The sequence below is a fragment of the Podarcis cretensis genome, assembly GCF_951804945.1.
Source record: "Podarcis cretensis genome assembly, chromosome: Z".
NCBI classification, from domain to species: Eukaryota; Metazoa; Chordata; class Lepidosauria; order Squamata; family Lacertidae; genus Podarcis; species Podarcis cretensis.
The window spans coordinates 7819559-7844293 of NC_137184.1; the positions used below are offsets into that span (position 1 = coordinate 7819559).

Consider the following 24735-nt stretch of genomic DNA (forward strand, 5'->3'; position numbering starts at 1 on the left):
TCTCTCTCTCTCTGTGTGTGTGTGTGTGTGTGTGTGTGTGTGTGTTTAATCCTTTAAAAAAATTCCTAGCCAAGAAACTAAGGATTTTTCCAATCCTTAACAGCATTATTTGACATCTACCCATATTTACTTGTAGCCTTTCTGTTCTCTCTCTCCATCTCTCTTTCATTATCTCAGAATATCTTGCTAAGTAAACACAGCTCCAGAAGGTGGAAGAAAATTGATGCTACAGCAATCTTGGTAGCTTTTGAAGCATGCATGGCTAAACAGTGATACCGCTTTATTTAGTTCCTTCCACCTGTAAAAGTGCAACAAGTGCACTGCTGCATCAGACCCAAAGTCCATATAGCCAAGTTATCTTTTTCCACTAGTGGCCAGCCAGATGGGCTTGGGAACTATTATGTCCCCAGAGGAACTAATTCCAGTTCACACATGTCCCTTTACAAAATGAGCTAGTTCAGTTCATGTTCAGTTCACAGTTCCATCTAAGTTCATCCAAAGTAACCCTAAGCAAAAAGAAAAAAATCAGCATTCCCAAGTTGCTGAACTGAAGTATACAATATATTTAAGACTAAGAAGACATCAGAACACACACACAGTAGACTGTGAGTTCTTTGGTTTATTCACCCCAATTGTGATGTTTACGTTTAAAGGCCCAAAGAGTAAATAAACAGACAAAACCCACATGTAAGAAAATAAATCTGAAGAAGAACTAGAAATTGTTCAAAGTTTCTACCCCCAAATGAACTTAACTCATGTTTAGTTCACCCAGAATTTTTGAGGACCACTTTCAGGTGTGGTTCAGAAGGGTTTTTTCTAACAATTCAGTGAAACCAAACTACTTAAACCAAACTAGTTCACTACAAACATGTGTGCTGCCTATGTACCTGGAAGGTTAGTTTGTGATGGCCTGACCCAGTTCAAATTTTGGCACCAGGGAGGGAAGGACATGCTACAGCCAGATAAGAGCTTTTGCACCTGGGACTATGCTCATCTTGAGATCCAGATGCTCATTACAAGCTGGGCACATGCATAATATGAACCTAGTATTCCAGTGAAATCACTAATCAAACTGCTTCAGTCAGGTGTCAAACATGCACCATGTGGATCAGATTTGTCTGTAGAGGTGCTACATAGAAGAGAGCAAAAATTTATTCTCATCTGCTTCAGAGAAAAGAACTAGAACTTTGTGCTTATGTTACAGGAGATCAGGTTTCAGATAAGCAATAGGAAAACATCTTGCTAGGGGAAAGCAGCTTAACAATAGAACCAGCTACCTAGGGAATTGGTTAGGCTCTCCCTCAGTCGAGAGTCATCTGCTCGGGCATGAAAAACCTCTGCCCCTCCAAATGTTATTAGACTTCAGCTCCCATTAGTCCCATACAGCATGGCCAACAGGGAATAGTAGCCCAACAACATCAGGAGGGCTGCAGAAGCTCCCCACTCCTGCCCTCCATTTTCTGTATGGATAGGGCAGAAGGGGTGGTTCAATAAGACAGTGCCCCACCAACCCCAGGTATCCCCACCTGCCTGCCTTCTTGCTTATTACCAGTCTCAGTGTTAGTCTTGCAGAACTCAGCAGTGAGGAGGTTGGGAATAAAACTGAAATAAGTTGACTCAGCATATCATTGGCTTCACCTCCACCTACTGATAGCCTCCTCGTCTTCTGTGCCACCAGTCACCACCGGATCAGGGGTGTTGGACTAAAGGGGCTACAAACTTATTATAATTTGTGAATTGGAAGAATAGGTTGTTTTGTTCAAAGGCATGCTTTGATGTGAACCCGGGAAAACGACAATGTTCAGATAATTTACAGTGGCTTTGCTTTTAATGACCTTCTTTAAAAAAAATGAGCAGAAAAATAGGAGATTCTGATGGAAGACAGAGAACGAATGAACATCAGGCTTACTACCAGCATGTTTTAATATTGCATGGCAGGGGGAGATGGTGAGTGATTATGCCGTGCTGCTTTGGGGATCCTTGAAGAGTGATCGCACCTACACCCACATATTTTGATAAGAATGTGTCTTGCTCATAATCTCTGAATGCATTTCCCTCCTTTTTTTGGATAGCGGATTCTTTCCACTTCTTTGAATTTGTGACGGGAACATTTACATCATACGCTAATCTGACTTGGGGCAAATCTCCTTGGAGTCTCCTCCTTTTTCTTCTTTTAAAGGAAATTAAAAATCTTATTTCTCCCTCTCTTGCTTTCTTTCTTTCTCTTTCTCTCCCTCTTGCACTTTCAGAAGCAGAACCTGAAGTGGACAACCTTCTGGTGTCAGATGCAACCCCTGATGGCTTTCGTCTGTCTTGGACGGCAGATGATGGAGCCTTTGACAGTTTTGTTCTTAAAATAAGGGACACCAATATGGTATCAGACCCTCTGGAACTAATTGTACCAGGCCATGAACGCACCCAAGATATAATAGGGCTGAAAGAAGGCACAGGATATTACATTGATCTCTATGGAGTTACCAGTGGACAACGTTCCCAACCTGTAAATACAATCGCTACAACAGGTATTGTTTGGATAAAGTGTGGCAAGGATGAGAAAGGCATGATCCACTCACCTGCATATGTGTGCATGTGTCTTTCACATCTGTACCTTTCTTCTTGACACGCTACATTTCCATATGCAGGGTCTTGTTTCTTTATTTTTTAAGGTGAAGGAGCATCCCATCATGTGAGCCCAACTGTCATTCTGAACTATCAACTGTCATTCTGAACTACCAGTGTTAGTCCTACTCAAAGCAGAGGCTTTGTAACTGATGGACATGACTAATTTAAGTACATTAATTCCAAAGGATAAAATTTAGCTGCAAGCAATGCTAGCTTTTCATACCATAAAAAATTGGAAAGTACAAAAATGGGTGTAAGGTCTGTGGAATCCTTGTTGGAACATGCATCCATCACTGGTCAGTAGGTCTTCACACAGACCAACTCATGCAAAGAGGACAGCTATTTCAAAGTGGCTTTACTTGTTAAGCATAGGAAACTGTCCTGTAACAACTCAGACCATGGTCCATCTACTCAGTATTGTCTTCACCAGAGTTGAGGAACCTCTGGCTCAGGGGCCACATTTAACCCACCAGGCCTCCCCATTTGAACCACAAGATCATTTTCCTCCAACCATGCCCACTTAGACCACACCTGATGTCATAGGAAGTTCAATACTGTTTTATCACTATCTCTCCCCCACTCCATAGGCCAGCTTTTAACAGGTTGGAAGGAACACCTACAAGTCAATCAGTCAATGTTATTATGGTGCAAGGTGATTGACATGTCGGTGCTCCTGCCCGATCTGGGGTTTCAGGCAAGAGACATTCCAATCCCTACTTGGTGATGCCTTGGATTGAACCTAGGTCCTTCTGCATGGAAAGTAAATACTTTGCCACTATGATACAGCTTTTCTCCAGGATAAATATCTATTAGCTGTTACAGTGCCTCCTTCCCACCATCATCAGTGACAGAATCTGAGTCAGCCCTTTTCAGAATGACTTAGGAGCCCAGGATTTAATTCTGTAAGTTGGTAACAGGAAAAAGTCCATTAAAATCTCCAACAACATTGCTTATAGTGCAGCAATTCAGAGAGCATCAAGGAATCGTGGTCCTCATGATGTGTGAGTGGCGTGTAATTAGCTTTTGATTTTATGCCTTTCGGTCTGTCAGTACACCCAAATTTTGATGCTAATGCAAAAAAGATTTTCCCAAAGGCAAATAAAGAAACCTGCGACACCTGGAGGGCCATGGGTCCCCCATCCTTTCTGCACTGAGTTTTGGACTGGAAAGGGTAAATAGGTCCAGATGTTGTTGGACTCCAACACCCATCAGCCCTTAGGATAGCTTTTTCTCATTCTTTCCTTACAAATCTTGAAATGCTGAAGATGTTTCAGAATTGGGTTTTGTAAGCAAAGTCAAGTTAAGAAAGCACATACATCCTCCAAATTTAGAAGAAGAAAAAATTAGTTGAACTTTAACTTGCATGTCTTATTAGATTATTTTAATGTGATTTGCTTCTGGTATTTGTCTCTTGCTTGCTAATGGACATCTCTTGTGTGGGTTGCTTATTTTTTATTTTTTATTCAACCCCCCCCCCCAAGTTGTTTTCATTGCAACTGGGGGAAAATCATCTATTTACAGTTAAAAGGCTGAATGTACATACTGGGCTGCCAGATTATTTTCTTCTTCTGGGTGTTGGATAGCTCTTCCATTTTATTTCCCTTTTGCAAGTTGATCTGCCAAAAGAAATGTAAGACCCGTAGCAAAAATCTTGACATGAAAACTTGTAAACTTGAACAGCTTTGATTTGCACATGGTTTTATCATTATCTGCAATGAGTATGCAGGGACATTTAACCAAGGGGAAGAGGGCAGGATATACACAAAACTGACAGATTTACATCAGCCACTTTTTTTTTTTTCTATTCAAAGAGTATCTACATCTGATACCAATCATCAGCATAAACATTGTGACAAAAATGCCCCAACAATGCTATGAAGGCAAAAAGCTGGGAAATAGAAACATAATTACTATATGCCCTGTCCAATCTACATTTCCACTGGAAACTCCTAGGTGTGTGTGCGTGAATGCACAGTCATGACTTACCCCTAATAATCCTGGTAACACTAGTGTGTTGGAGGTGCTGTGAGGTGCCTAGGAGATGCCTTGTCTGCTCACAGAACTACAGTTCTAAAAGTAGTTTAGCAATCACTCTTCCTGGGAAAATATGGGTATTGTAGCTCTGTGAAGGGGTCTCCTGACAACTCCCAGTAGCCTTAACAGACTGCTGTCCCCAGGATTCTTTGGAGGAAACCATGACTGTGTAAAGTGGGATGGTACGTTAATCATCAGATGACACAGTTGGTTAGGGTGTGGTGCTGATAATGCCAAGGATGCAGGTTTGATCCCCATATGGAACACCTGCATGTTCCTGATTTGCAGTGGGTTGGACTAGATGACCCTCAGGGTCCCTTCCCACTCTACAATTCTATGCTTCTATGGTATTGCTTTAAGTGAATACTGCAGATGAGGACTAATTCCAGTTTTGGCCCCACCTTCCTCCCCATTGAGTTCTATAAAAGGGTAATACTGAAACTAAAGAAGGGAAAGTTGATAGCCAGGCCCTGGAGCATAAATGTGCAGAGGCTTCCCCAAAAAAAGAGCTCCATGTTCACAACTGAGAACACATGAATCTCTCAGCTAGAGCTATGACACCTGACATACTGTCAAAGACCACGAATGATCCATTTTGAGTGCAGCATTTGCTATCCTGATGTCGTCTCCTGGCAGAAGGTGTCTTGGGATTTGAGCATTACAATTCTTTTTGGGGGGTCATGGGGGAGTTGTGTGCAGTGTTGACTACAACTTCAAGATCCTTGTCAAAAACAAAAACTTGGCCATGAAGACAATCATTTGCCTGTGCCAAGTAAAAATGCTTTGTGGTATGGAACTTTCCATTCCAGTCATGACACTGGACCAAATATTTATTGTAGCTCCTGGACTGGAAATCTGAGACCAAGTGTGTGTGTGTTTTTCCCTACCAGCCTGGCTGATGCAACAATTTGTTAACTCCTTCTCTTTGTTTGCCTTACTGTCTGTCTCTTGGTTAGCAATGGGACCTCCCAAGGAAATTACATTCTCTGATATTACCGAAGACTCAGCTGTAGTCAGTTGGACACCCCCACGGACAAGGGTGGACCTCTTCCGGATTACCTATGTTCCAGTTACAGGAGGTAAGGAAGAAGAAGGGTGTATGAACAGGGATGGGCCAGAGGAGGGGAAACTGGAGGTGGCCAAATGCCTGGCCCTCAGAATCTTTTCAGGCCACATCTCCCAATCTCCCACCAGCACTTATCTATGCCCTTCATGAATGGTTTTGCCTGACTTAAAAGTGTTCATGAACTGTGATCATTTCTCTTGCTTGCCTGGATGCAGCATAGAGAGAGATGGTATGTGTGTAAGATAAGATTTGCATCCGTTGCTTTGTCTACTTTTGTCTCTGATCCCATCCTCTGCTGGCATGTGCCTCCCCACCCCCCAAGGTTACCTGAGGAAGGCTATGACCCTTGGGATGAAATAATGTTTCTACCTTTTTCATAATACTAATGAAGCTGGATGTTGGGAGGTTCACAACAGACAAAAGAAAACACTTCTTCTCATGGTGCATAAAGGAACTATGGAATGTGCAACCAGAAGATGTTGTGACAGCCACCCACTTGGATGTCTTTAAGGGGAGATTAGACAAATTCATACCCATGATGGCTGTGTACTACCCCCAGCGCTGGTTGCAGTATGCATTTGAATACCAGTTGCTGTGGAAGAGGAGTAGGGAAAGAGCTGTTGTGCTCATGTATTTCTTGTAGGCTTCTCAGAAACATCTTATTGGTCACTGAGAACAGGATGCTGGACTAGATGGGCCTTTGGCTCATGCAGCAGGGCTCTTATGTCCTCTTATGGCTGGTAACGTATTGTGAATGTTGGAGACAAAATACTTAAGCCTTTGCTTCTGGTTTCTGAACCTTGCACACTTAGTCCCACCAGTCATCCAAGCTACTATCTATTCCAGGTCCCCCCAATTATGTGACAGTAGATGGAAGCAAGAGTAGAACTAAACTGGTAAAACTGATCCCTGGCGTGGAGTACATTGTCAGTATCATCTCTGTCAAAGGATTTGAAGAAAGTGAGCCTGTTTCTGGATCTGTGACCACAGGTATGTCCCAGAAGTTGATGGTAATTAAGTGATCGGTACCCAGGATGCTTTACAGCAGGAGTAGGGAACAGGATCCAGAGCTCCTGTCTCCTGATGAGCCATTTTGAGAAAAAGATAGGGCTGACCACTGTCAAACACCTGATGTCTGGTTACCACAGGTGTGCTCCTGATTCTTTCCTTTGGACTCAAGCAAGATTGCAAAGGAAGATACCTGCCAATATGGGGTTGCAGGCAGACATAGTTTAGGGGCAGGAAACAGTTCCACTTTTGAGTGCAGCCAGCCACATTGGGGTTGGTAGCAAAAGCCCTGCTTACCATGGAAGAATGAAGAGTTCATTTTAAGGTTCCTGGTTGTTCTTTTTCAGCCATTTGGCGTAACATATAATGTCAGGTGTGCATGATTTGGGCGAAGTGGCTTTATTAAGCCTGCGGACTGGAGATTCCTCACAATTGCTTTAGAGAGTACAAAAGGGCAGATCCCTGCCCTGAGGAGCTTACAGCCTAAAATTTGACACAGAGGCAACAATGGAGAAAGGGGAAGAAAGACTGGGAGAAACAAGGGAGCAAGATATGGCCATTACAGTTGCATGCATTTAGACTTAGTTCCCACTGTATTACTGGGAACTAGAGGGCTATCCTTGACAGAAAATGTATGTCTTTTTTCAGAAGGGATTTGAAGGAAGTAATACAGATGATACCACACAGGTGTTCTAGCAAGTGGTACCAAGGCAGATTCTGACATTCTATCTCTGTCTGTCTCCCACTCTGTAGCTCTGGATAGTCCATCAGGGCTAATGGCAGTGAACATCACTGATTCCAAAGCACTGGCTGTTTGGCAGCCAGCAATTGCTGCTGTTGATGAGTACATCATTTCCTATGTTACTGAGGGTGGTAAGTCAACATTGCTTTGAAGTAAGGCTGGGGCTGGGGGAGAAATGCGACCCAATTTTAAAGTCAAAACTACCAAATTTGCACTTTCTGAAATAGCATGTGAACTGAAACAAAGTCATATTTTAAAATCTGCAATCCTCCAGATTTTGCGATGCAGTTCTCCAGCCAAGAAACGTGTACTAAAAATGCAGATGCTGGGGGGAATAGTGTATATACAAATAACAACAAACAAAAATGCATTATGTCAGGGGATATTGCTTTGTAAAAATGTGTGTCAGGCAAAACTGAATACAAAATGTGTATATTAGGAGAAATTCACACTACCATGCAGATGAGGATTTTTATGTTTATTTTTAATGCAAACAGTTGTGGAATTTTCTTCTTACCTACAACCACTCGAGGGGATGTCTCAGTCTGCCATTGGCCCTGGGTTCACCTCCTGCTGACCTCCCTCCTTTCTGCCCTACCAGTACCAATGGGCACCAGCCACAATTGCACTATTTGCTTTTTGCTAACTCTGTCATGGAGCTCTCCTAAAATTGTTGGGTTGTCCTTGGAGTAAACCCATTGAAATTAATGCACCTAATTTAGCAATGGCCATGTTTCAATGGGTCTACTCTGAGTAGGACCAATGTTGGCTACAACGCATGAATTGCAGAAGAGTAGCCATGTTAAGTTATAGTATAAATACATTTGAAACGTTAAAGGTGTTTGTTGTATTTGTAGCCTGCTTTTTTTGGCAAGTTCATTTGTGATCCAGATTGGTTCAATGTGAATTGTAATTTGCGTTGTATCCTGACCTAAGACCTTATGATGGGAGATGGGTTTGAGATATTTCTAAGAAAGAAAATAAAATGGCAGGGATGAAGTTCAACAAGCTCTCTCATCCAAGTGGGCTGTGTTGCAGAGTCCTCTTCTCTATATAGAGTGGCCAAAATTAGCTAAGAGGAGCAACACATGCTTTGCAAAAGCAGTGAATCCAATATGCCATTAGCTTAGAGCACTGTGATAATAATGCCAAGGTTGAAGGTTTGATCCCTGCATCTTCCTGCACTGAAGGGGGTTGGACTAGATTATCCTTAGAATCCCTTTCAACTCTACAATTCTAGGATTCTATGGTTCAACAAATGCACCTGCTGAATCCAAGTTGCTCGTTGATCGATGTTCTGTCTTTCTTTGTTGTTTTAGAGCGTGAAATTACTCAGAGTGTCTCAGGCAATACTGTGGAATATGATCTCACTGGCCTCCGTCCAGCCTCTGAATATACACTCCGGATCTATGCCAGGAAGGGACCACAGAAAAGCACAGTCATATCCACCAAATTCACTACAGGTAGGTTCTGTTCTATCATAGGTTACTGATGGAGCTTGTGGTCCTAAAACAAGTATATTGCACTGGATTCTCAGAAGGGAGGGCTGAGTCTGCATGAGTTGGTTCCTATACATATCTTTTCCAACCTTGTTCCTTCCAGTTTTTTTGGACTATGACTCTTAACATCCTTGACTATTGTTCATGCTGCCTTGGGTCGATGGCAGCTATGGTTCAAAACATCTGGAAGGCACCAGGCAGACTGATCTTTATATTAAAATATATTTAAAATAAAAAATAAAAATAAAAATTTCTCATCTTTCTCCTAGACCTTGATGCTCCAAGGGATCTCACTGCAACTGATGTTCAGTTTGAAACAGCACAGCTAACATGGAAGCCCCCTCGTGCCCCTGTTACAGGTTACCTCTTGATCTATGAATCAATTGATGGCAAAGTCAAGGTAAGCATTTGAGTCTAGTATGATAGTCTCTGTTATGTGCAGACTGCAAAGGGGAGGACCCAATATTAAGCATGTGTTCAGACATGCATTAAGTTTCCCTCTGATTATAATGACAGCACTTCTGTCTGTTTTCTAATGTGTCTTTCACACTACAGTGGCTGGTGCATTATGGAACTATGAGTTTTAGACTGATATATCAGCATGTTGCAATAAATTTCATTTGCATCATTGAGCATGGTGTGACACAACAATGAATGTTGTTAGACAATATCACTACAGTGGACGCTCAGGTTGCGAACGTGATCTGTGTGGGAGGCATGTTCGCAACCTGCAGTGTTTGCAACCTGCAGCGCCACATCTGCACATGCACGGGTCGCAATTCGGCGCTTCTGCACATGTGCAAAGCGCCAAAACCCGAAAGTAACCCGTTTCGGTACTTCCAGGTTCGGCGCAGTGCACAACCCAAAAACACACAGCCTGAAGTGTCTGTAACCTGAGGTATGACTGTAATCCTTTACCCTTTCCGCACATGCCTGCTTTTGTTTCCCCATGACTGTTTGTTTGTTTTGCATATTGCCCTGTATGCAGAGGTCTCGGGGCAGTTCACAACATGAAGTTACAATATAAAAAGCACAACATGCATAATAAAAATAATTAACAACAATTAACAACAATAATAAAAAATACACTCCTCAACAAAGGCCCCTAAATAATACACCAGCCCCCAAATACAAATACAAAATCTAAATTAATATATAACATTTAAAAACAATTTAAATCAACCTCCCCCCCTCCAATAAAACAGCACCCACCCAAGTTAAAACTCTTTCTCCATTAGAACAATAATTTTAACAAAGGAGGGCTGGCCATCGCCCTCGTTCCACCACCAAAGTGCCCCTCATGAAAACCACAGGAAAGATCTGTATGCCCGTACACTGCCCCCAATTCTGTCACTTTATCTCACAATTTTCCAGGTTAAGGATGGTTGCAAATGTATCTTCAGTGGAATCAAATGGAAATGAACATGTGCTGCCTTCCATTAGTTTTCCAGCTTTTGCGTTGTGTGAAGGCTCAAGTATAATGTGAGAATTAACAATTTGGGAAATGTTAGGGAAATGGAGTATACTGCTGTGTGAATGCAGCCTTAGAGCGCATGGCTTGTTTGTAAAAGTTCCCAGGTTCCCACATAAGCCTGACAAGAATCCCTGTCAGAAGGCCCCATAGAGCGGCAATCAATCAGCATTTCACAGGGCCAATGGTATATAGGAGCTTTCTGTGTTCCTCCTGTGAACAGGAGATCTACACCAATGGGGGGGGGGGTAATTATCATTGTATCCAATGCCAGTTCCACTCAGACTAGATCACATTGAAACCAATAGGCCTAAGTTTGTCCTGACCATTAATTTCAATGGGTCTTCTCTGAGCGAAAATAATATTGGACACAATCCAATGTAACCAGAATTGCACTGCATATACAATGCACTGCATATACATACATGAGACATATCAGAGGGCTTGGAGGGGAACACGAACATTTCCAGCAGTACACAAAACCTTTGTGGTAGGACTTCAGGCTGTTGATGTGAATTTTAAGAGCAAAGAGGCCAAGCTCAAAAAATGCTCTTCCTGGGCTGGAGGCTGCCATATTTGTTTTCCCAGAATGCCAAGCATCCCCCATCATTCCAATGGGATCTCTGGGGACAAGAAACTGGAAGTGCCAGCCTAGGAAGGGCAAAGAGGAGTGGCAGTGAGTTTTGAACCTCTGCCTTCAAAATTCACCCCACCACTGAAAATAGCCAGGAGTGGGGGGTGGGGGTACTGCCCTTCTCGCATCCATGCTTTCTTCATAAAAAGCCTGGCATTGCACAGCCAAATTATTTGCCAGCAAATGCCCTTTGAGACCATTTTTGATGGGTGTCTAAGACATGATGAGTTTGGGCAGCAGAAACATCCCCTCTATTTAGTGCGGTCATGTTCATAGAGATGCCACAGTGGGGGATACATATTTGATGTGCTCCAAATATGCTGCTGTGCTTAGTGCATGTATCAGCCATGTTCATACCAACACTAACCTTGCTTTCTAGCTATGCCACCAGCATATTCTTGTATGAAAGATTTATCTTAAGGAAACCATTCCCTTGCTTCTAATGTGGTGTGGTGTGGGAAGATCTTATCAGGAACAGAAATGGCCTCATCAATCTTTGACACTGTTTTCTTAAGGTAGCATGAATGATTCAACAACCATGCAAAAAATGGAACAAGTCTTCATTCTTAATTCATTCACCCTCCATTCATTATTGATTCCCCCTACCCTGCAGGAAGTTATCCTGGGACCTGAGTCGAATTCCTACAGCTTGTCAGAGCTGAGTCCATCCACCCAGTACACAGTGAAATTACAGGCCTTAAACCGGAATTTGAAGAGCAAGATCATCCCAGCAATATTCACCACAAGTATGATACATGCAGGGACTGGGAGGTGGCAGGTGACACTTTCTACTCCCACCCCCCAAAGCAAACTGGCCCATATTTCAATACATCTGCTATGCACCTGAGTCTGGATTATCACATTCAGTTCTGATTGCATCTTTTAAAAATGCCATAGAGCTGGGAAAGGCAGCTCAAAGGGGAAAGGTGGTTTCTCAGTCCTCCCCCAATCTTCATGCTCCAATGCTACCAGGAGCTAAGCCATGTTCTGAACCTGGGCCCGTTTTTTCCCTTAAGCAACAAGCTATAGTCATGAGTTGTTCGTGGCATACCACTCATGGTTTGTCTGGAGGGAGACAAATCATGATGCATGGTTCATACATAATGCTGAGCCAAACCATGACTTAGCTTCAGGTAACACAGCAGGAGAAGGACCAGGGAAGATGTGGAGCAGCTGTGTGGACCCTTGTACTTCCACATTCAAATGTAGGCATGATTTACCTCAGCGTCAGGCGTGCCAACTTGTATAAAATATGGGGGGTAGGTAAGCCCCCTCCTGCATAATCAATCACATGATGCAGTGCACACACAACCTTTGAATGGCAATGGCCATCAACTTGGGGGGGCAGCCCCCTCAAATATTTTATTGCAGGGGCTGAAGCCCCCATGGCCCCTAGAAATTGGCTCCTATGCTCATCATAAATGTTGTCATGGTGGTCAGAGTTTGACATCTTTGTTGGGCCTAGCAAAATCACACCTTTCTTTCAAGGGAGGTCAAGAAAGAAATGGGACATTGCACCCCTAACCTCCATGTGCCACCAGACAGCCCCTAGCAGCCTGATTTTCTACTTACATCTTCTCCAGAGGATCAAACTGCCTATACCAGTTTCCTCTTACTTAGTCTCATGCCACATTTACACCATACAGTTAAAGCACTATGTTTCCTTAGCTGTGGTTCCTGCATTGCTGGGGATCAGACTAGATAGCTCTTTAAACAGCCATGTTCCCCCCCCCCAATTAATTCTGGGAGCTATAGTTTGTTAAAGGTTCTGAGAGTTGCTGGGACACCCTCTATTCTCATACAGAGCCACAACCCCCAGAGTTCCCAGTGAATATGAATTGATTGTTTAAGTGCTCTGGGAATTGTAGCCCTGGGAAGGGATTGAGGATTTCCTAACAACTCCCAGCACCCTTAAAAACTACAGTTGCCAAAATTCTTTGGAGGAAACCATGACTGTTTAAAGTGGTATCATAGCACTTTAAACGTATAGTGTGAATGGGGCCTGGGTGTTACTCTTGTAGAACTCTGCAGGGAGGAATATGGCGACAAATCTAGAATTAGTTGGCTCTGCCTCCACCTCTTTTGGTCTACCTGCCTTCTTCCCTGTCGGGCTCAATAGGCACCACTCACCACTGCTTTCTCGGTAACAAGTGCTGGTACTCAAGTAGTGATTCTTTGCTTGTTCCCCTTTGTTGCAGCTGGACTCTTGTATCCTTACCCGAGAGACTGCTCCCAAGCTCTATTGAATGGAGAAACAGCCTCTGGTCTCTACACTATTTACCTAAATGGCAACAAGTCTCAGCCTACAGAGGTGTTCTGCGACATGAGTTCTGATGGAGGCGGATGGATTGTGAGTATTTGTACTACTCTACTTACTTAATTACTTATCTACCTTTCCACACAATAGGTAGCAACCAGCCATTATTGTAGCTACAACCAATCTACTCCCATATTCTGGCATTCACAAAGGGCATGGGAGAGAAGCAGAGTCTTCTCCCCTTTCTGCATTGAATGGGGAAAGGTAAGAAACAGTCCAAGTCTCTACCCACTGCCTGAAAGCTGCTTCTTACTTGCTCAAAAGCTTCAGTGGAGACAATACATCCAGATTAGGGTCCTGTGTAGCACTGGGTCTCCTGCATGCTGCAGACTCTTGCTCCTGGTGATACGGCAAATGGATTTGTGGATGCTTGGCTTGGTGGGAGAGCACGTGGCATTGATGTTCAGTCCTTAGCATCTCCAGGTAGAATTGTTGATCAACCCTGGAGAGCCTACTGCCTGTCAATGTAGATGATACTGAACTTGATGGACAAATTTTCAAACTCAATTAATATGTAATTGGCTGGGGGTGAGAGGGGAGGGGGAGATGTTTGCACAGAGGATGCATTTTTGTATCCTTCTCCCCCCTCTCTTCACTGCCAGACCAAGTGGACCTTATTTGACCTGTGGCTCTCCAAGACCCCTTGACCCCAGAGGGACTTGGCATGATTTGACAGTCCCAGGTGTGAGAGAAAGAGGAGAAGGAGTAAATGAGGGGCTGGCAGGCACCCAGGAATGGAGAAGGGAGGTCCTCTCCTTGAGTCTCTAGATGTTGGAGAGGAGGAAGCAGATCTGCCAACTCCCTCCCATGATCCTCCTATGGAACACAGAACCTTATCAGGGAGCGGGGAAGATTTTGACCCGTCAGAGGGAGGCCCTGAACAGGAGTACACAGGTGACATGGCTTCAATCCTGGAAGCAGAGGGGAGGAGACAGTGTTTTTGGTGAGAAGCAGGTGCCTCTCTTTCAGGTGAGATCAGATGCACCCACCCATGTGGAGTGTGTGTGTGTTAATGTGGAAGAAACATAAGGCAAGAGAGTATTGTCCATGAGCTCTACCCACCTCATATTTAAAAGCTTGGTGGGAGTTACATGAAAACTGCCTTGCAATATTCAAAACTTCTGATTGGTTATCAACTTCTTGCCTTGCCTTGCAAGATTCCACCCATCTTGGAATCTTGACTTCTGGACCTTGTGCTTTCTGCTGAACATGTACTGCTGATAGCATAAACACACATCTCTTCTTTACCCTCAAGTAAGAGTCACTGTATGGAATGCAGGTGGTGCTGTGGCTCCCTCGGTCAATAAAGCGAGATGAGCGCCGCAACCCCAGAGTCAGCCATGACTGGACCTAATGGTCAGGGGTCCCTTTACCCTTTACCTTTAAGAGTCACTGTACTCTCAGCAGCCAGAAGCTTCATAGCCAGGCACTGGAGAGACCTGTCAGGAGTAAACATGGACCAATGGTATCAAATAGTATGGGCAATGACTTTACTAGAAAAGCTAATTAAGAAACTGAAACTGACATGAGGACAAATAGAAGAGGACGCCTTCACCCCAGTATGGCTCCCCTTTATCACATACACAGCCAAACAAGACAACAACAAGAATCCACTGAAAGCATACAAATCAATCTGTCTTACCTGACCCAACAAGCCCTCCCCCCCCCTCACAAATGCAAACTAACCCCACTGCAGACAACAGCAGAAAACCAACCACACCCTGCTCCCCAATACCTCTCACTACCAAGGAACTACAGTGGTGCCCCGCAAGACGAACGCCTCGCAAGACAGAAAACCCGCTAGACGAAAGGGTTTTCCGTTTTGGAGGCGCTTCGCAAAACGAATTTCCCTATGGGCTTGCTTTGCAAGACGAAAATGTCTTGCGAGTTCCTGCGGGTTTTCCCCCCCCCTTTTCCCCCCTTTTCCTAAGCCGCTAAGCCGCTTATCAGCTGATCCGCTGATAAGCCGCTTAACAGCTGATCGCTAAAAGCCGCTAAACCGCTAATAGCGCTAATCCGCTAAGCTGTCAATGGGCTTGCTTCGCAAGACGAAAAAACCGCTAGACGAAGAGCCTCACAGAATGGATTAATTTCGCCTTGCGAGGCACCACTGTATAACAAGCAAATAGAAAGAGAACCTACCCAGTTGATGATGACACAAAACCCCACACATATGCTATACAAAAGAATTTAAGCCTTACCACCCTACCCCTCCTCTCCCCCCTCTTCTTCCCCAACCTTATACGGTACTCAACACTAATGTCACAACAAACATAACTGATCTGTAAGACTGTACAACCTGAAAAAAGAAACAAGGCATGTACTTTTGTAAACCAAGAAAATATTTAATAAAAAAGAAAGAAACATTATGGAATGGGGAAAAAGTAAGAGTCACTGTCATTGTGGCAGGATCCTAGGGGTGATCCAGGACTGCCTCAACTCAAGAAGACTGCATCAGTCCAATCTACTTCAGGGTCTGGGATTTGGAAAGGTCTAGTATAAAGTGGCTTCCTTTGTTTGCTGGTCTGGTGCATAAACTGTCTATGTGGCCAATCAAAGGCTTTGCGTTCAGGAGGCTCCAGGTTCAGTTCATGGTGTCTCTGAGTAACAGCTGGTGAGCAGCATTGGGAAAGATTCTTGCAAGAGGGCCTGGAGATCACCAGCCAAACACCACAGGTAGCACTGGGTATATAAATACACATGCTGTCTGCCACTGTCCTATTATAGCAATGCTTATAACAATAACAACGTTTATTTTGGGGTTCTAGGTGTTTCTAAGAAGGCAGAATGGAGAGCAGGAATTCTACCAAAACTGGAGGACTTATGAGGCTGGATTTGGAAATCCCAATGGTGAATTCTGGCTAGGTACGTGACTAACAAGTGTCCCCTCACATTGCACAAAGGACTGCGCCCTTGGCTTGGTACCCTGTGCAGGAGGACCACCTACACCAGTCTTTATCTGGCACTGCCACCACCTTCAAAGGGAGTCTGTTCCACCATCAAACAACTCTTACCACCAGAAAGTTCTTCCTGATGTTTGGCCAAATTCTCCTTTCTTGTAACTTGAAGCCACTGGTTTGGGTCCTACACTCCGGAGCAGGAGAAAAAAAGCTTGCTCCATCTTCCATGTGACAGCCCTTTGGATATTTGAAGATGGCTTTCATATCTCTTCTCAGACTCCTCTTTTCCAGACTAAACATACCTAATTCGCTCAGCCATTCCTCATAAGGCTTGGTTTCCAGTCCCTTTATTATCATGTCTGCCCTCCTCCGCACACCTTCCAGCTTGTCAATATCCTTCTTAAATTGTGGTGCCCAGAACTAGACACAGTATTCCAGGTGTGGTCTGACGAAGACAGACTAGAACAATAGTATGACTTCCCTTGATCTGGATACTATAGTTCTGTTGATGCAGCCTGGAATAGCATTAGCTTTTTCTGCTGCTGCATCACACTGTTGGCCCATGTTAAGCTTGTGGTCTGCTGACACCTCTAGATCCTTTTCGCATGTACTAGTGACAACTGAGGTGTCCCCCATCTTATATTTCTGCAGCAGGTTATTCCTGCCTAAGTATAGAACCATACATTTGTTCCACTGTTCTTGATTGTTCCCTGTAGGTCTGGACAAGCTCCACAAAATCACTTCCCAGGGCCAGTATGAGCTGCGGGTGGATTTGCGTGACCATGGAGAAACTGCCTATGCCCTTTATGACAAGTTTTTTGTCGGTGATGCCAGGTCTCGCTACCGGCTGAAAGTGGAAGGATATAGTGGCACGGCAGGTGGGTTTGTGTGCTAACCTCAGAATAACTTGTAAGCCTCTGCAATTGTTTATTTGTTCATTTTGGTTTGGAAATTTATATACTGCCGCAAAGTGATTTATAACATTCCTGCACTGCAAACGCTTGGGCTAGGTGACCAATTGGGTCCCTTCCAGCTCTATGATTCTATGATTCTGCAGAACATAATGAACAGTATATGCCAATCCCTAACACAATATGCATGCCGTACAAAATCCATGCAATACAAAACACTTACTTATACATTGGTACCTCAGGTTACGCTTCAGGTTACATATGCTTCAGGTTACAGACTCCGCCAACCCAGAAATAGTACCTCGGGTTAAGAACTTTGCTTCAGGATGAGAACAGAAATCGCACGGCAGCAGCGGGAGGCTCCATTAGCTAAAGTGGTGCTTCAGGTTAAGAACAGTTTCAGGTTAAGAACGGACCTCTGGAACAAATTAAGTACATAACCAGAGGTACCACTGTGTGTGTGTGTGTGTGTGTGTATATATATATATATATATATATATATATATATATATGTATTATTATGTGCTGATTATTGTGGTGTTCTGATAATTATTATGAGTTGCATTTATGTAACTCATAATAATAAACAATGCCTAATGGTACATAATACGTAACGAGCATAGTTAATATATGCTAAACAGGAATGTCAAACTATACACAGTATCATACAAGCAATAAACATGTATACTCTGTAAAATACAAAGTCGAATAACCTTATCACAGATGCAGCTGTAAAGTATAATACATATCTAGTAACACCTTCCTGAAAAAAACAGAGGGAAATCAGAAGCTCAAACTACTTCTGTTGTGTTCTATGTCCTTCCCCAATGCTCTGGTAAAGTCATTCTTAGATTGCAAACTGGAGCTGTCAGTCACAGAAGGACCCACACCTCCGCCCCTGCCTCCTCATTTCCATTTTATGAAGAAGTTGGAGGAAGTTACAATAATGTATCATAGTTGTTTTAAAAAGAAAAGATTCTGGGGCAATCTGAATATCTCTAAGAAAGGAATCCCTTACCTGGGGCATGTCTCATTTGATTTCTTCTCTTGTTGAGTCTTGATTAGCATAATTAACAACAACAACAGGTGATAGCCAACTAAGTTTTATTCGGAGTAGGGGAAATGAAAAATGGAAACAATGCAGCAGTCATTCATTATTTAGTCACCTTTTATAGGTATCCTAGAATTCTAGGTGACTCCAAGGGTCAACTAGTCCACCTATGCAATATAGAAATAACAACTAAAGAATCCTTGACACGTGGTCATACAATCAGTCTTTAAAAACACCCAAGGAATGAGAGTCCATCACTTTTCAAGGTGGTCCATTCCACTGTCAAACAGCTATTACCGTCAGGCTGGATCAAAGAAGCGTTTCAGTTAAATGCTTTGTAAACTCATACAGGGAAATCCGGTTGGGAAAGATGGGACTCCACAGCGCCATCTGGTGTCACAGTGTTATATCCACAGCTGTTAATGTTTTCCTTTTTTTAAGGAAAGTCCCCTTATTCCAAATAGGATTCCTCACAAGAAAGGGGAAAAGTTGACAGCTATGGTTATATCGCTTATACAGCACATATAAAATGCTTTTTCTTTATCAATCGAGTTGAGTCCTCAGAAAGTTCTTAATATTTAGTAGGAATCTCCTTTCTTATTTCTTGAATCCACTGGTTTGGGTCCTCCCATCCAGAGCAGCAGAAGCGAAGCTTGTTCCATCCTCCACATGAAAGCCTTTCAGATGTTTGAAGATGGCTATCATCTCCTCTCAGTCTTCTGTTCTCCATGCTAAACATAGCTAGCCTACTCCACCTTTCCTCATAAGGCTTGGTTTCTAAACACTTGATCATCCTGGTTGCCCTCTGCACATGTTTCAGCTTGTCAAAATCCTTTTCAAACTGTAGTATCCCCTCTGTCAACAATGTATGCTAATAACTTGTTGTGACCCTCAGCCTTAATTTTGTGTAAGCTATGCATGGGGGGGAAAGCGGGGGAACAAACCCAAACCCAAGCCCAAGTTCTGGCATTTATGGTTCTTACAATGCATTTAAGAGCTGAGGTCAGTGGTGGTTGAGCACTTCTTGATAAAGAGTTCCCCACCCCCAGAAGGAGCATTATTTAATTTTTGTCCATCAATTTAACACAGGGTTAAAATGGGTTGCATTGGGATACCTTTGTTTCCTGCAAGTGATTATGGGCCTTTTTGTGTAACTTTGCTTCTGTGTGTCATTTCCATTTAAAATCTACCTGGTGCTGAGCAACTTGCTGTTTTTTCAGTCTTGGAATGTAAACAAACAGCCTGAGCCCAGCAATGTCTCTCTTGAAGCTCTAAGTACCTGTTCTGAATATGGCTTACACAAGAAGGAACATGATGGGTCAAGATGCCAAGAATGTGCTTAACAGTTCCCCATCATAACAAGCTGTACATTGTGTGACAAAGCATGGAAAATGTTTCGGAAGACCACATCTGCTTTGTTGCAAAGATGGCAGGCCAAATCCCACAGGCTCCTTCCAGTCCTTTCTTTTGCCCCCTTCCCACCCCCTTATATTGGAACCTGTATTGGAATGAGCTGGATGATCTCCCAACAAAAACAAAACACATTCAATAGAAAGGGAGTAAAGAATCTAGAGGAGTTGTGACCAGCTAATTCAACTCAGAGCAGGCCCCGTTGGAATTAACAGATGCAAGTTAGTCATGTGTGCTAATCTCCATGGGTCTGTCTGTTCAGAGAATCCCCAGAGATAGGTAAGTTTATAATGCAAACCATATGCACCCTTCCAAGGTTTATTTTGAAGCCTGCTAGGGGCGGGGTGGAAAATGCCAGTGGCCACCAGACTAGAAATTTTGTAAAAAAAAAAAAAAACATTTCTGATTCTCTCAGTTTCTCCCTCCCCACCCAAAAAAAAATATAAAGTTTAGTTCTTCACAATTCCACCATTAGTTTGCTATTTCTTCACTTATTTAAACCTCATCATAGAAATTCATGAGTATTTCTTTGCAGATTTCTTCCAATATGGAGAAGGGCTCACTCAGATCACTACATCAGACCATTTGCTTTGTTTCTGCCCGCATGACATCAGTCTTTTGTGTTCCACAAACCAGGCTGGCACTATCATTAGGCAGTGGGGCAGCTACTTCAGGTGGTAGATGCCAGGGAACAGCAGCATTCTGCCCTTTTCCTCCTAAACCTATCTGCTCTGTGCCACCTAAGCTAGGCCACTGACCTTAGGTATAGTGGAGGAGGTTGTCCCATTGTCAAAAGTCCCACCCACCTTATGCATCTAAAGAACTTAAGTGGGAATAAGAACAACTCTTCTGGAACAAAGCAAAGGCCCATCTAGTACAACTTTCTGGTTCCAACAGTGGACAACCAAAGGTCTCTTGGAGGTGCTCCTGGGAGGAGCCAAGTCCATTGGAGCAAGTAGAACCCACTGAACCAGCAGCAGGGTGTATGCTACCACTGCCTGTGAAATGCTCAACGGGACGCGGGGGGCAGACCGCAGAGGGAGCCCACTGCTGCTGTACCAGCCCTACCCTCGACGCTGGTTCAAATCAGTCCAAACAGACAGGTTTGAAGGGTGCACTCACATAGCCCTGGCAGCCCTGCACAGCGTTGCAAGGCTGGGGTAGGACTGTCTGATCCCAGCCTTGCAAAGTGGTGCAGGGAGCACACTCATGTGCCAGAGCCCAGTGGAGGAGAGGGGTGACAATGCTGCCATGTCCTCTCCACCACTTCTGCCCCTGGGTCACACCCTCATCCTCCCTCTGTGGTGGGTGGTGGTGGTGGTGGCAACTGCGTCCTCCCCCTCCCTGTCTGCCAGCCTAGGGGTGGGGCATGCATGGGCATCCCTTTCTTGTGCACAAAGAGAAGGAGGTGCTGCCACCACCCATACCCCGAAGGCCTGGCCTGGGTGCACCTTCAATGAGGGAGTCTGGTTGTGCACCTACAAAAAACACACACACACCAAGAGCCATGCCCCCCCCCCCCGCCCTCCCACACTGAACCCCCCCTCAGTCAGCTCCAACCTACCTGCCTTCTTTCTTAAAACCAGTCAGGACTGTTCACGAGAGCCAGTGTGGCATAGTGGTTAAGAGCAGTAGACTCGTAATTTGGTGAACCGGGTTCGCGTCCTCTCTCCTCCACATGCAGTGACCTTGGGCTAGTCACACTTCTCTGAAGTCTCTCAGCCCCACTCACCTCACAGAGTGTATGTTGTGGGAGAGGAAGGGAAAGGAGAATGTTAGCCGCTTTGAGACCCCTTTAGGTAGTGATAAAGCGGGATATGAAATCCAAACTCTTCTTCTTCTTCAACCAGTTTCCTCTCCCAAGCCACCTACCTGCCTTCCTACCTGTTCAAAGGTTGGCCCTGCCTGTGGTCTTCCTCCTCCTTTGTCTCAGGGTTGCCCTTATTAGAACTCAGCAGTGAAGAGGGTGGGTTAAAAACTAGGATTAGTTGGCTCCACCTGTTATTGACTCTAGTGCCATCTACTGTTGGGCTCCCAGACTTCCACCCTACAGGTTCCAATAGGAGCCAGCAGCCACTTGTATTTGGAATGAGGAGGAGATATACTATTTTGCCCTTCACCTTGGGTCACAAAAATGTATAGTACAATTCCTGCTAGCAACAACCTAAAAATCAGCTATGTTTTTTCTCCATCACACAGGCGATTCCATGACCTATCACAATGCACGCGCCTTTTCCACCTACGACAAGGACCACGATATGGCAATCACTAACTGCGCTTTATCATACAAAGGAGCTTTCTGGTACAAGAACTGCCACCGTGTTAACCTGATGGGTAGATATGGGGACAACAACCACAGCCAGGTAAGTTGTTGTACATTGCACTTGTCATGCAGGGTACAAGTGGGCAAGTCGCCACCTTGCAGAGCTTAGAAGTGGAGGTGGGAGGTTGTCCTACCAGTGCTAGCCTATTCAGAGTAGACATTGAAATTAATGGATAGCACTAACTTTTTGTTGGCATCTGTCTCCATCAAGAGACAATGCAGTGCACCTCTGGGGGTGAAGTCAAAACTGCTGGATAATTGTTGTGCCTGCTGTCGCTGAAGAGACTCATAACTGATGCATTCCTTGCTGTTTTTGCTGTGTTGGCAGTGCCCTCTCTGGGGCACTAGCCTGGGCAATGTGTATGGAGGTCCTGGGCTGTCCTGATTACAATGTGCCCCCTCTCGGCCTCTCTGATGTGGTCCAAAAGGAAAGCATGGCACTACATCTGGCACCAGCTTGGCTGCAGGAGTTCCCAGAAGGAGGCATACAAGATGCCACCTGGCTGCCTTAGGGACTCCACGCTGCATTTGTGTAGTGTTTCCTCCTTAGCCCTTTCTTCTCCTGAAGATGTCCCACAGGGTATCAGGTGCAGATTTTCCCTTGATGCTTACTCACTAAACTTAGATCCATTAATTTCAATGGGTGTATACTGAGTAAAACAAGGTGAATCATTACATCAAGGCAAAAGAAACCCTGAACATCCCACTGAGCTAAGTTCAGGGTGTAGCTACATCAGCCCCACCAGATGGCTATATTTTCAGCTTTGCTTAAATGCTTCCAGCAGTGCAAAGCCCATTTCCTCCTGTTTCCCTGCCTACATACCTACTCTCTGATTAGACAAGCAGGCAGGCGGCACTGCTACAGTTCCAGGCACTTAAAGGAGGCCCAGAGAAAGAAGATGTGGTGTGGGGAAAGTCCCGAAGCCACATAGGAAGCCCTGGAAGCCCACATTTTGTCCCTTGAGTCTGACGTTTCCCACCATTGCTATAAAGGACTGCTTGGGAATAAATATCAGCCGATAGAATTGATGGCTATGATGGCATTTCAACCAGGGATGCGAAGGCTTGTAGATGATACTCTTAACTGCCCACAACAGCTAGTAAACAGTTGCGTTCACCCATTCATTTATATCAACCTTCCGTTCTTGCCTCTGTTTTTGCAGGGTATCAACTGGTTCCACTGGAAAGGTCATGAGCACTCCATCCAGTTTGCAGAGATGAAACTGAGACCATACAGCTTTAGGAATCTTGAAGGGAGACGGAAGAGAGCATGAATCCTCCACGGGGTTGGCTGACAGAAAGAAAAAGAATGGTTGCTTTGTTTGTTTGTTTTTCCAGAAATTTGGGGGAAGGGAGATTAGAAATGGAGATGGGAACTTTACCAAAGCATCAGTGTTGCTTGACGTAACCTTGGCTCCCTTGACCATTTTTTATTGGGGGTGGGAAAGGCTTCTTCAAAATGTAGCGTGCTCAACTGAGCATCCTTTTTTCCCCTATCTGTAGCTGGCTTTCTTTGCACCAAAGATGACAATCGCCAGGGAGGGAAGTGGGGAGGGGAGGGGATGTCAGGGAAGAGGACACAATCTGGCATATTCACACACAGAATCACACACACAAAATATATACATTATTATTGTGATCATTATTAGCCATCCTTGAGCTTTATTAGCTGATGATCTGGAAGCTTTTCCTATATATACAGACTGGATCCAGACTTCTCCATGACTAACTGAAGTTCCATTGGTTTCAGTGGGTTTACTCCAAGCATGACTAAAGGTGCAATCCTATCTCCACTCACCTGGGAGTAGTGGTGGCTGGTGCACATTTGGACTGGTAGGGTGGATGGCAGAGTGTGCAACAGTAGGTGGCACCAGAGCCAATGACATTCTAGTTTTGTCCCCATCCTCCTCCCTGCTGAGTTCAAAAAGGGCAACATTGAGACAAAGAAGGAGGACCTAACTTCTTAGTAGGCATGGTGGAGATTGCACTGCAAGTCTGGATCCACCTCTCTATATATATATTTTTTAAAAACAGATATAGAAAAGGGCAAGGAAGAAAGCAGCCCTATTTAAACATTTCATCCTAAGATTAATATTATTAATATAATGAAAAGAAATGAAAAGAAAAGAAAAGAAAAGAAGGATGATGATAATAATAATAAGCTAAGTTTTTTGTCATCAAGGTTTTTTTTAAAACAATCCATGCTTTCCAAAACACAGCAGGACAGTGTCTGATTGTACATTTTTTAAAAAATTAAATAAAAGCACAATTTTACTTTTACAAAAATCTCTGAGTCTTTTTTTTAAATGTGTCATATTGTTTGGTATACATTCAAGGGGTATGGATGTATATAGGCCTCTCCGCATTGTCTGTGTGTGTGTGTGTGTGTGTGTGTGTGTGTGTGTACGTGTGTGTGTACCATAGCAATGACAGAAAAAATGCAGGCAGTCTCCATTTAAATTCCTGGCATTGCCAGTGAAAGCAAAGATGCACAGGACCACAGATTTCCCACCCCTGAGTTAAAGGATCCCTGGAAAAGGGTTTAGGAAGAACTTGTTTGTGAGACCATGGAGCAATGTTGACAGTCAATAGTATCGATGATGATGGAAGACATACTAGCCTCCTGCACCAAATTATTCTAAAGGTTAGGCAAAGTCTCAAAATGGTACAGAGCCATCATTTATCAGCAGTTAATTGAAGGGGAAGGACCATAGCTTAGTGGCTGAGATCCCAGGTTCAACCCTGGC

At 44.0% G+C, this 24735-nt stretch overlaps 1 protein-coding gene across 6 annotated transcripts in view; it reads left to right on the plus strand.

The window, feature by feature from the left end:
* The window catches only part of TNC (tenascin C), an 87265-nt gene extending 62991 nt beyond the window's left edge, over positions 1 to 24274 (plus strand). For 5 of the 6 annotated variants that reach the window (XM_079961887.1, XM_079961888.1, XM_079961889.1 and 2 more), the window contains 12 exons: positions 2250 to 2522; positions 5613 to 5735; positions 6569 to 6712; positions 7484 to 7603; positions 8792 to 8935; positions 9241 to 9371; positions 11690 to 11822; positions 13275 to 13426; positions 16162 to 16258; positions 17010 to 17171; positions 21865 to 22028; positions 23152 to 24274. In XM_079961887.1, coding sequence (XP_079818013.1) covers positions 2250 to 2522; positions 5613 to 5735; positions 6569 to 6712; positions 7484 to 7603; positions 8792 to 8935; positions 9241 to 9371; positions 11690 to 11822; positions 13275 to 13426; positions 16162 to 16258; positions 17010 to 17171; positions 21865 to 22028; positions 23152 to 23262 — 1754 coding nt within the window. In that variant the 3' untranslated portion in view covers positions 23263 to 24274. The remainder of the gene's footprint in view (positions 1 to 2249; positions 2523 to 5612; positions 5736 to 6568; positions 6713 to 7483; positions 7604 to 8791; positions 8936 to 9240; positions 9372 to 11689; positions 11823 to 13274; positions 13427 to 16161; positions 16259 to 17009; positions 17172 to 21864; positions 22029 to 23151) is intronic. The other variant, XM_079961892.1, reaches the window with a different exon arrangement.
* The last annotated feature ends 461 nt before the right edge of the window (positions 24275 to 24735 follow it).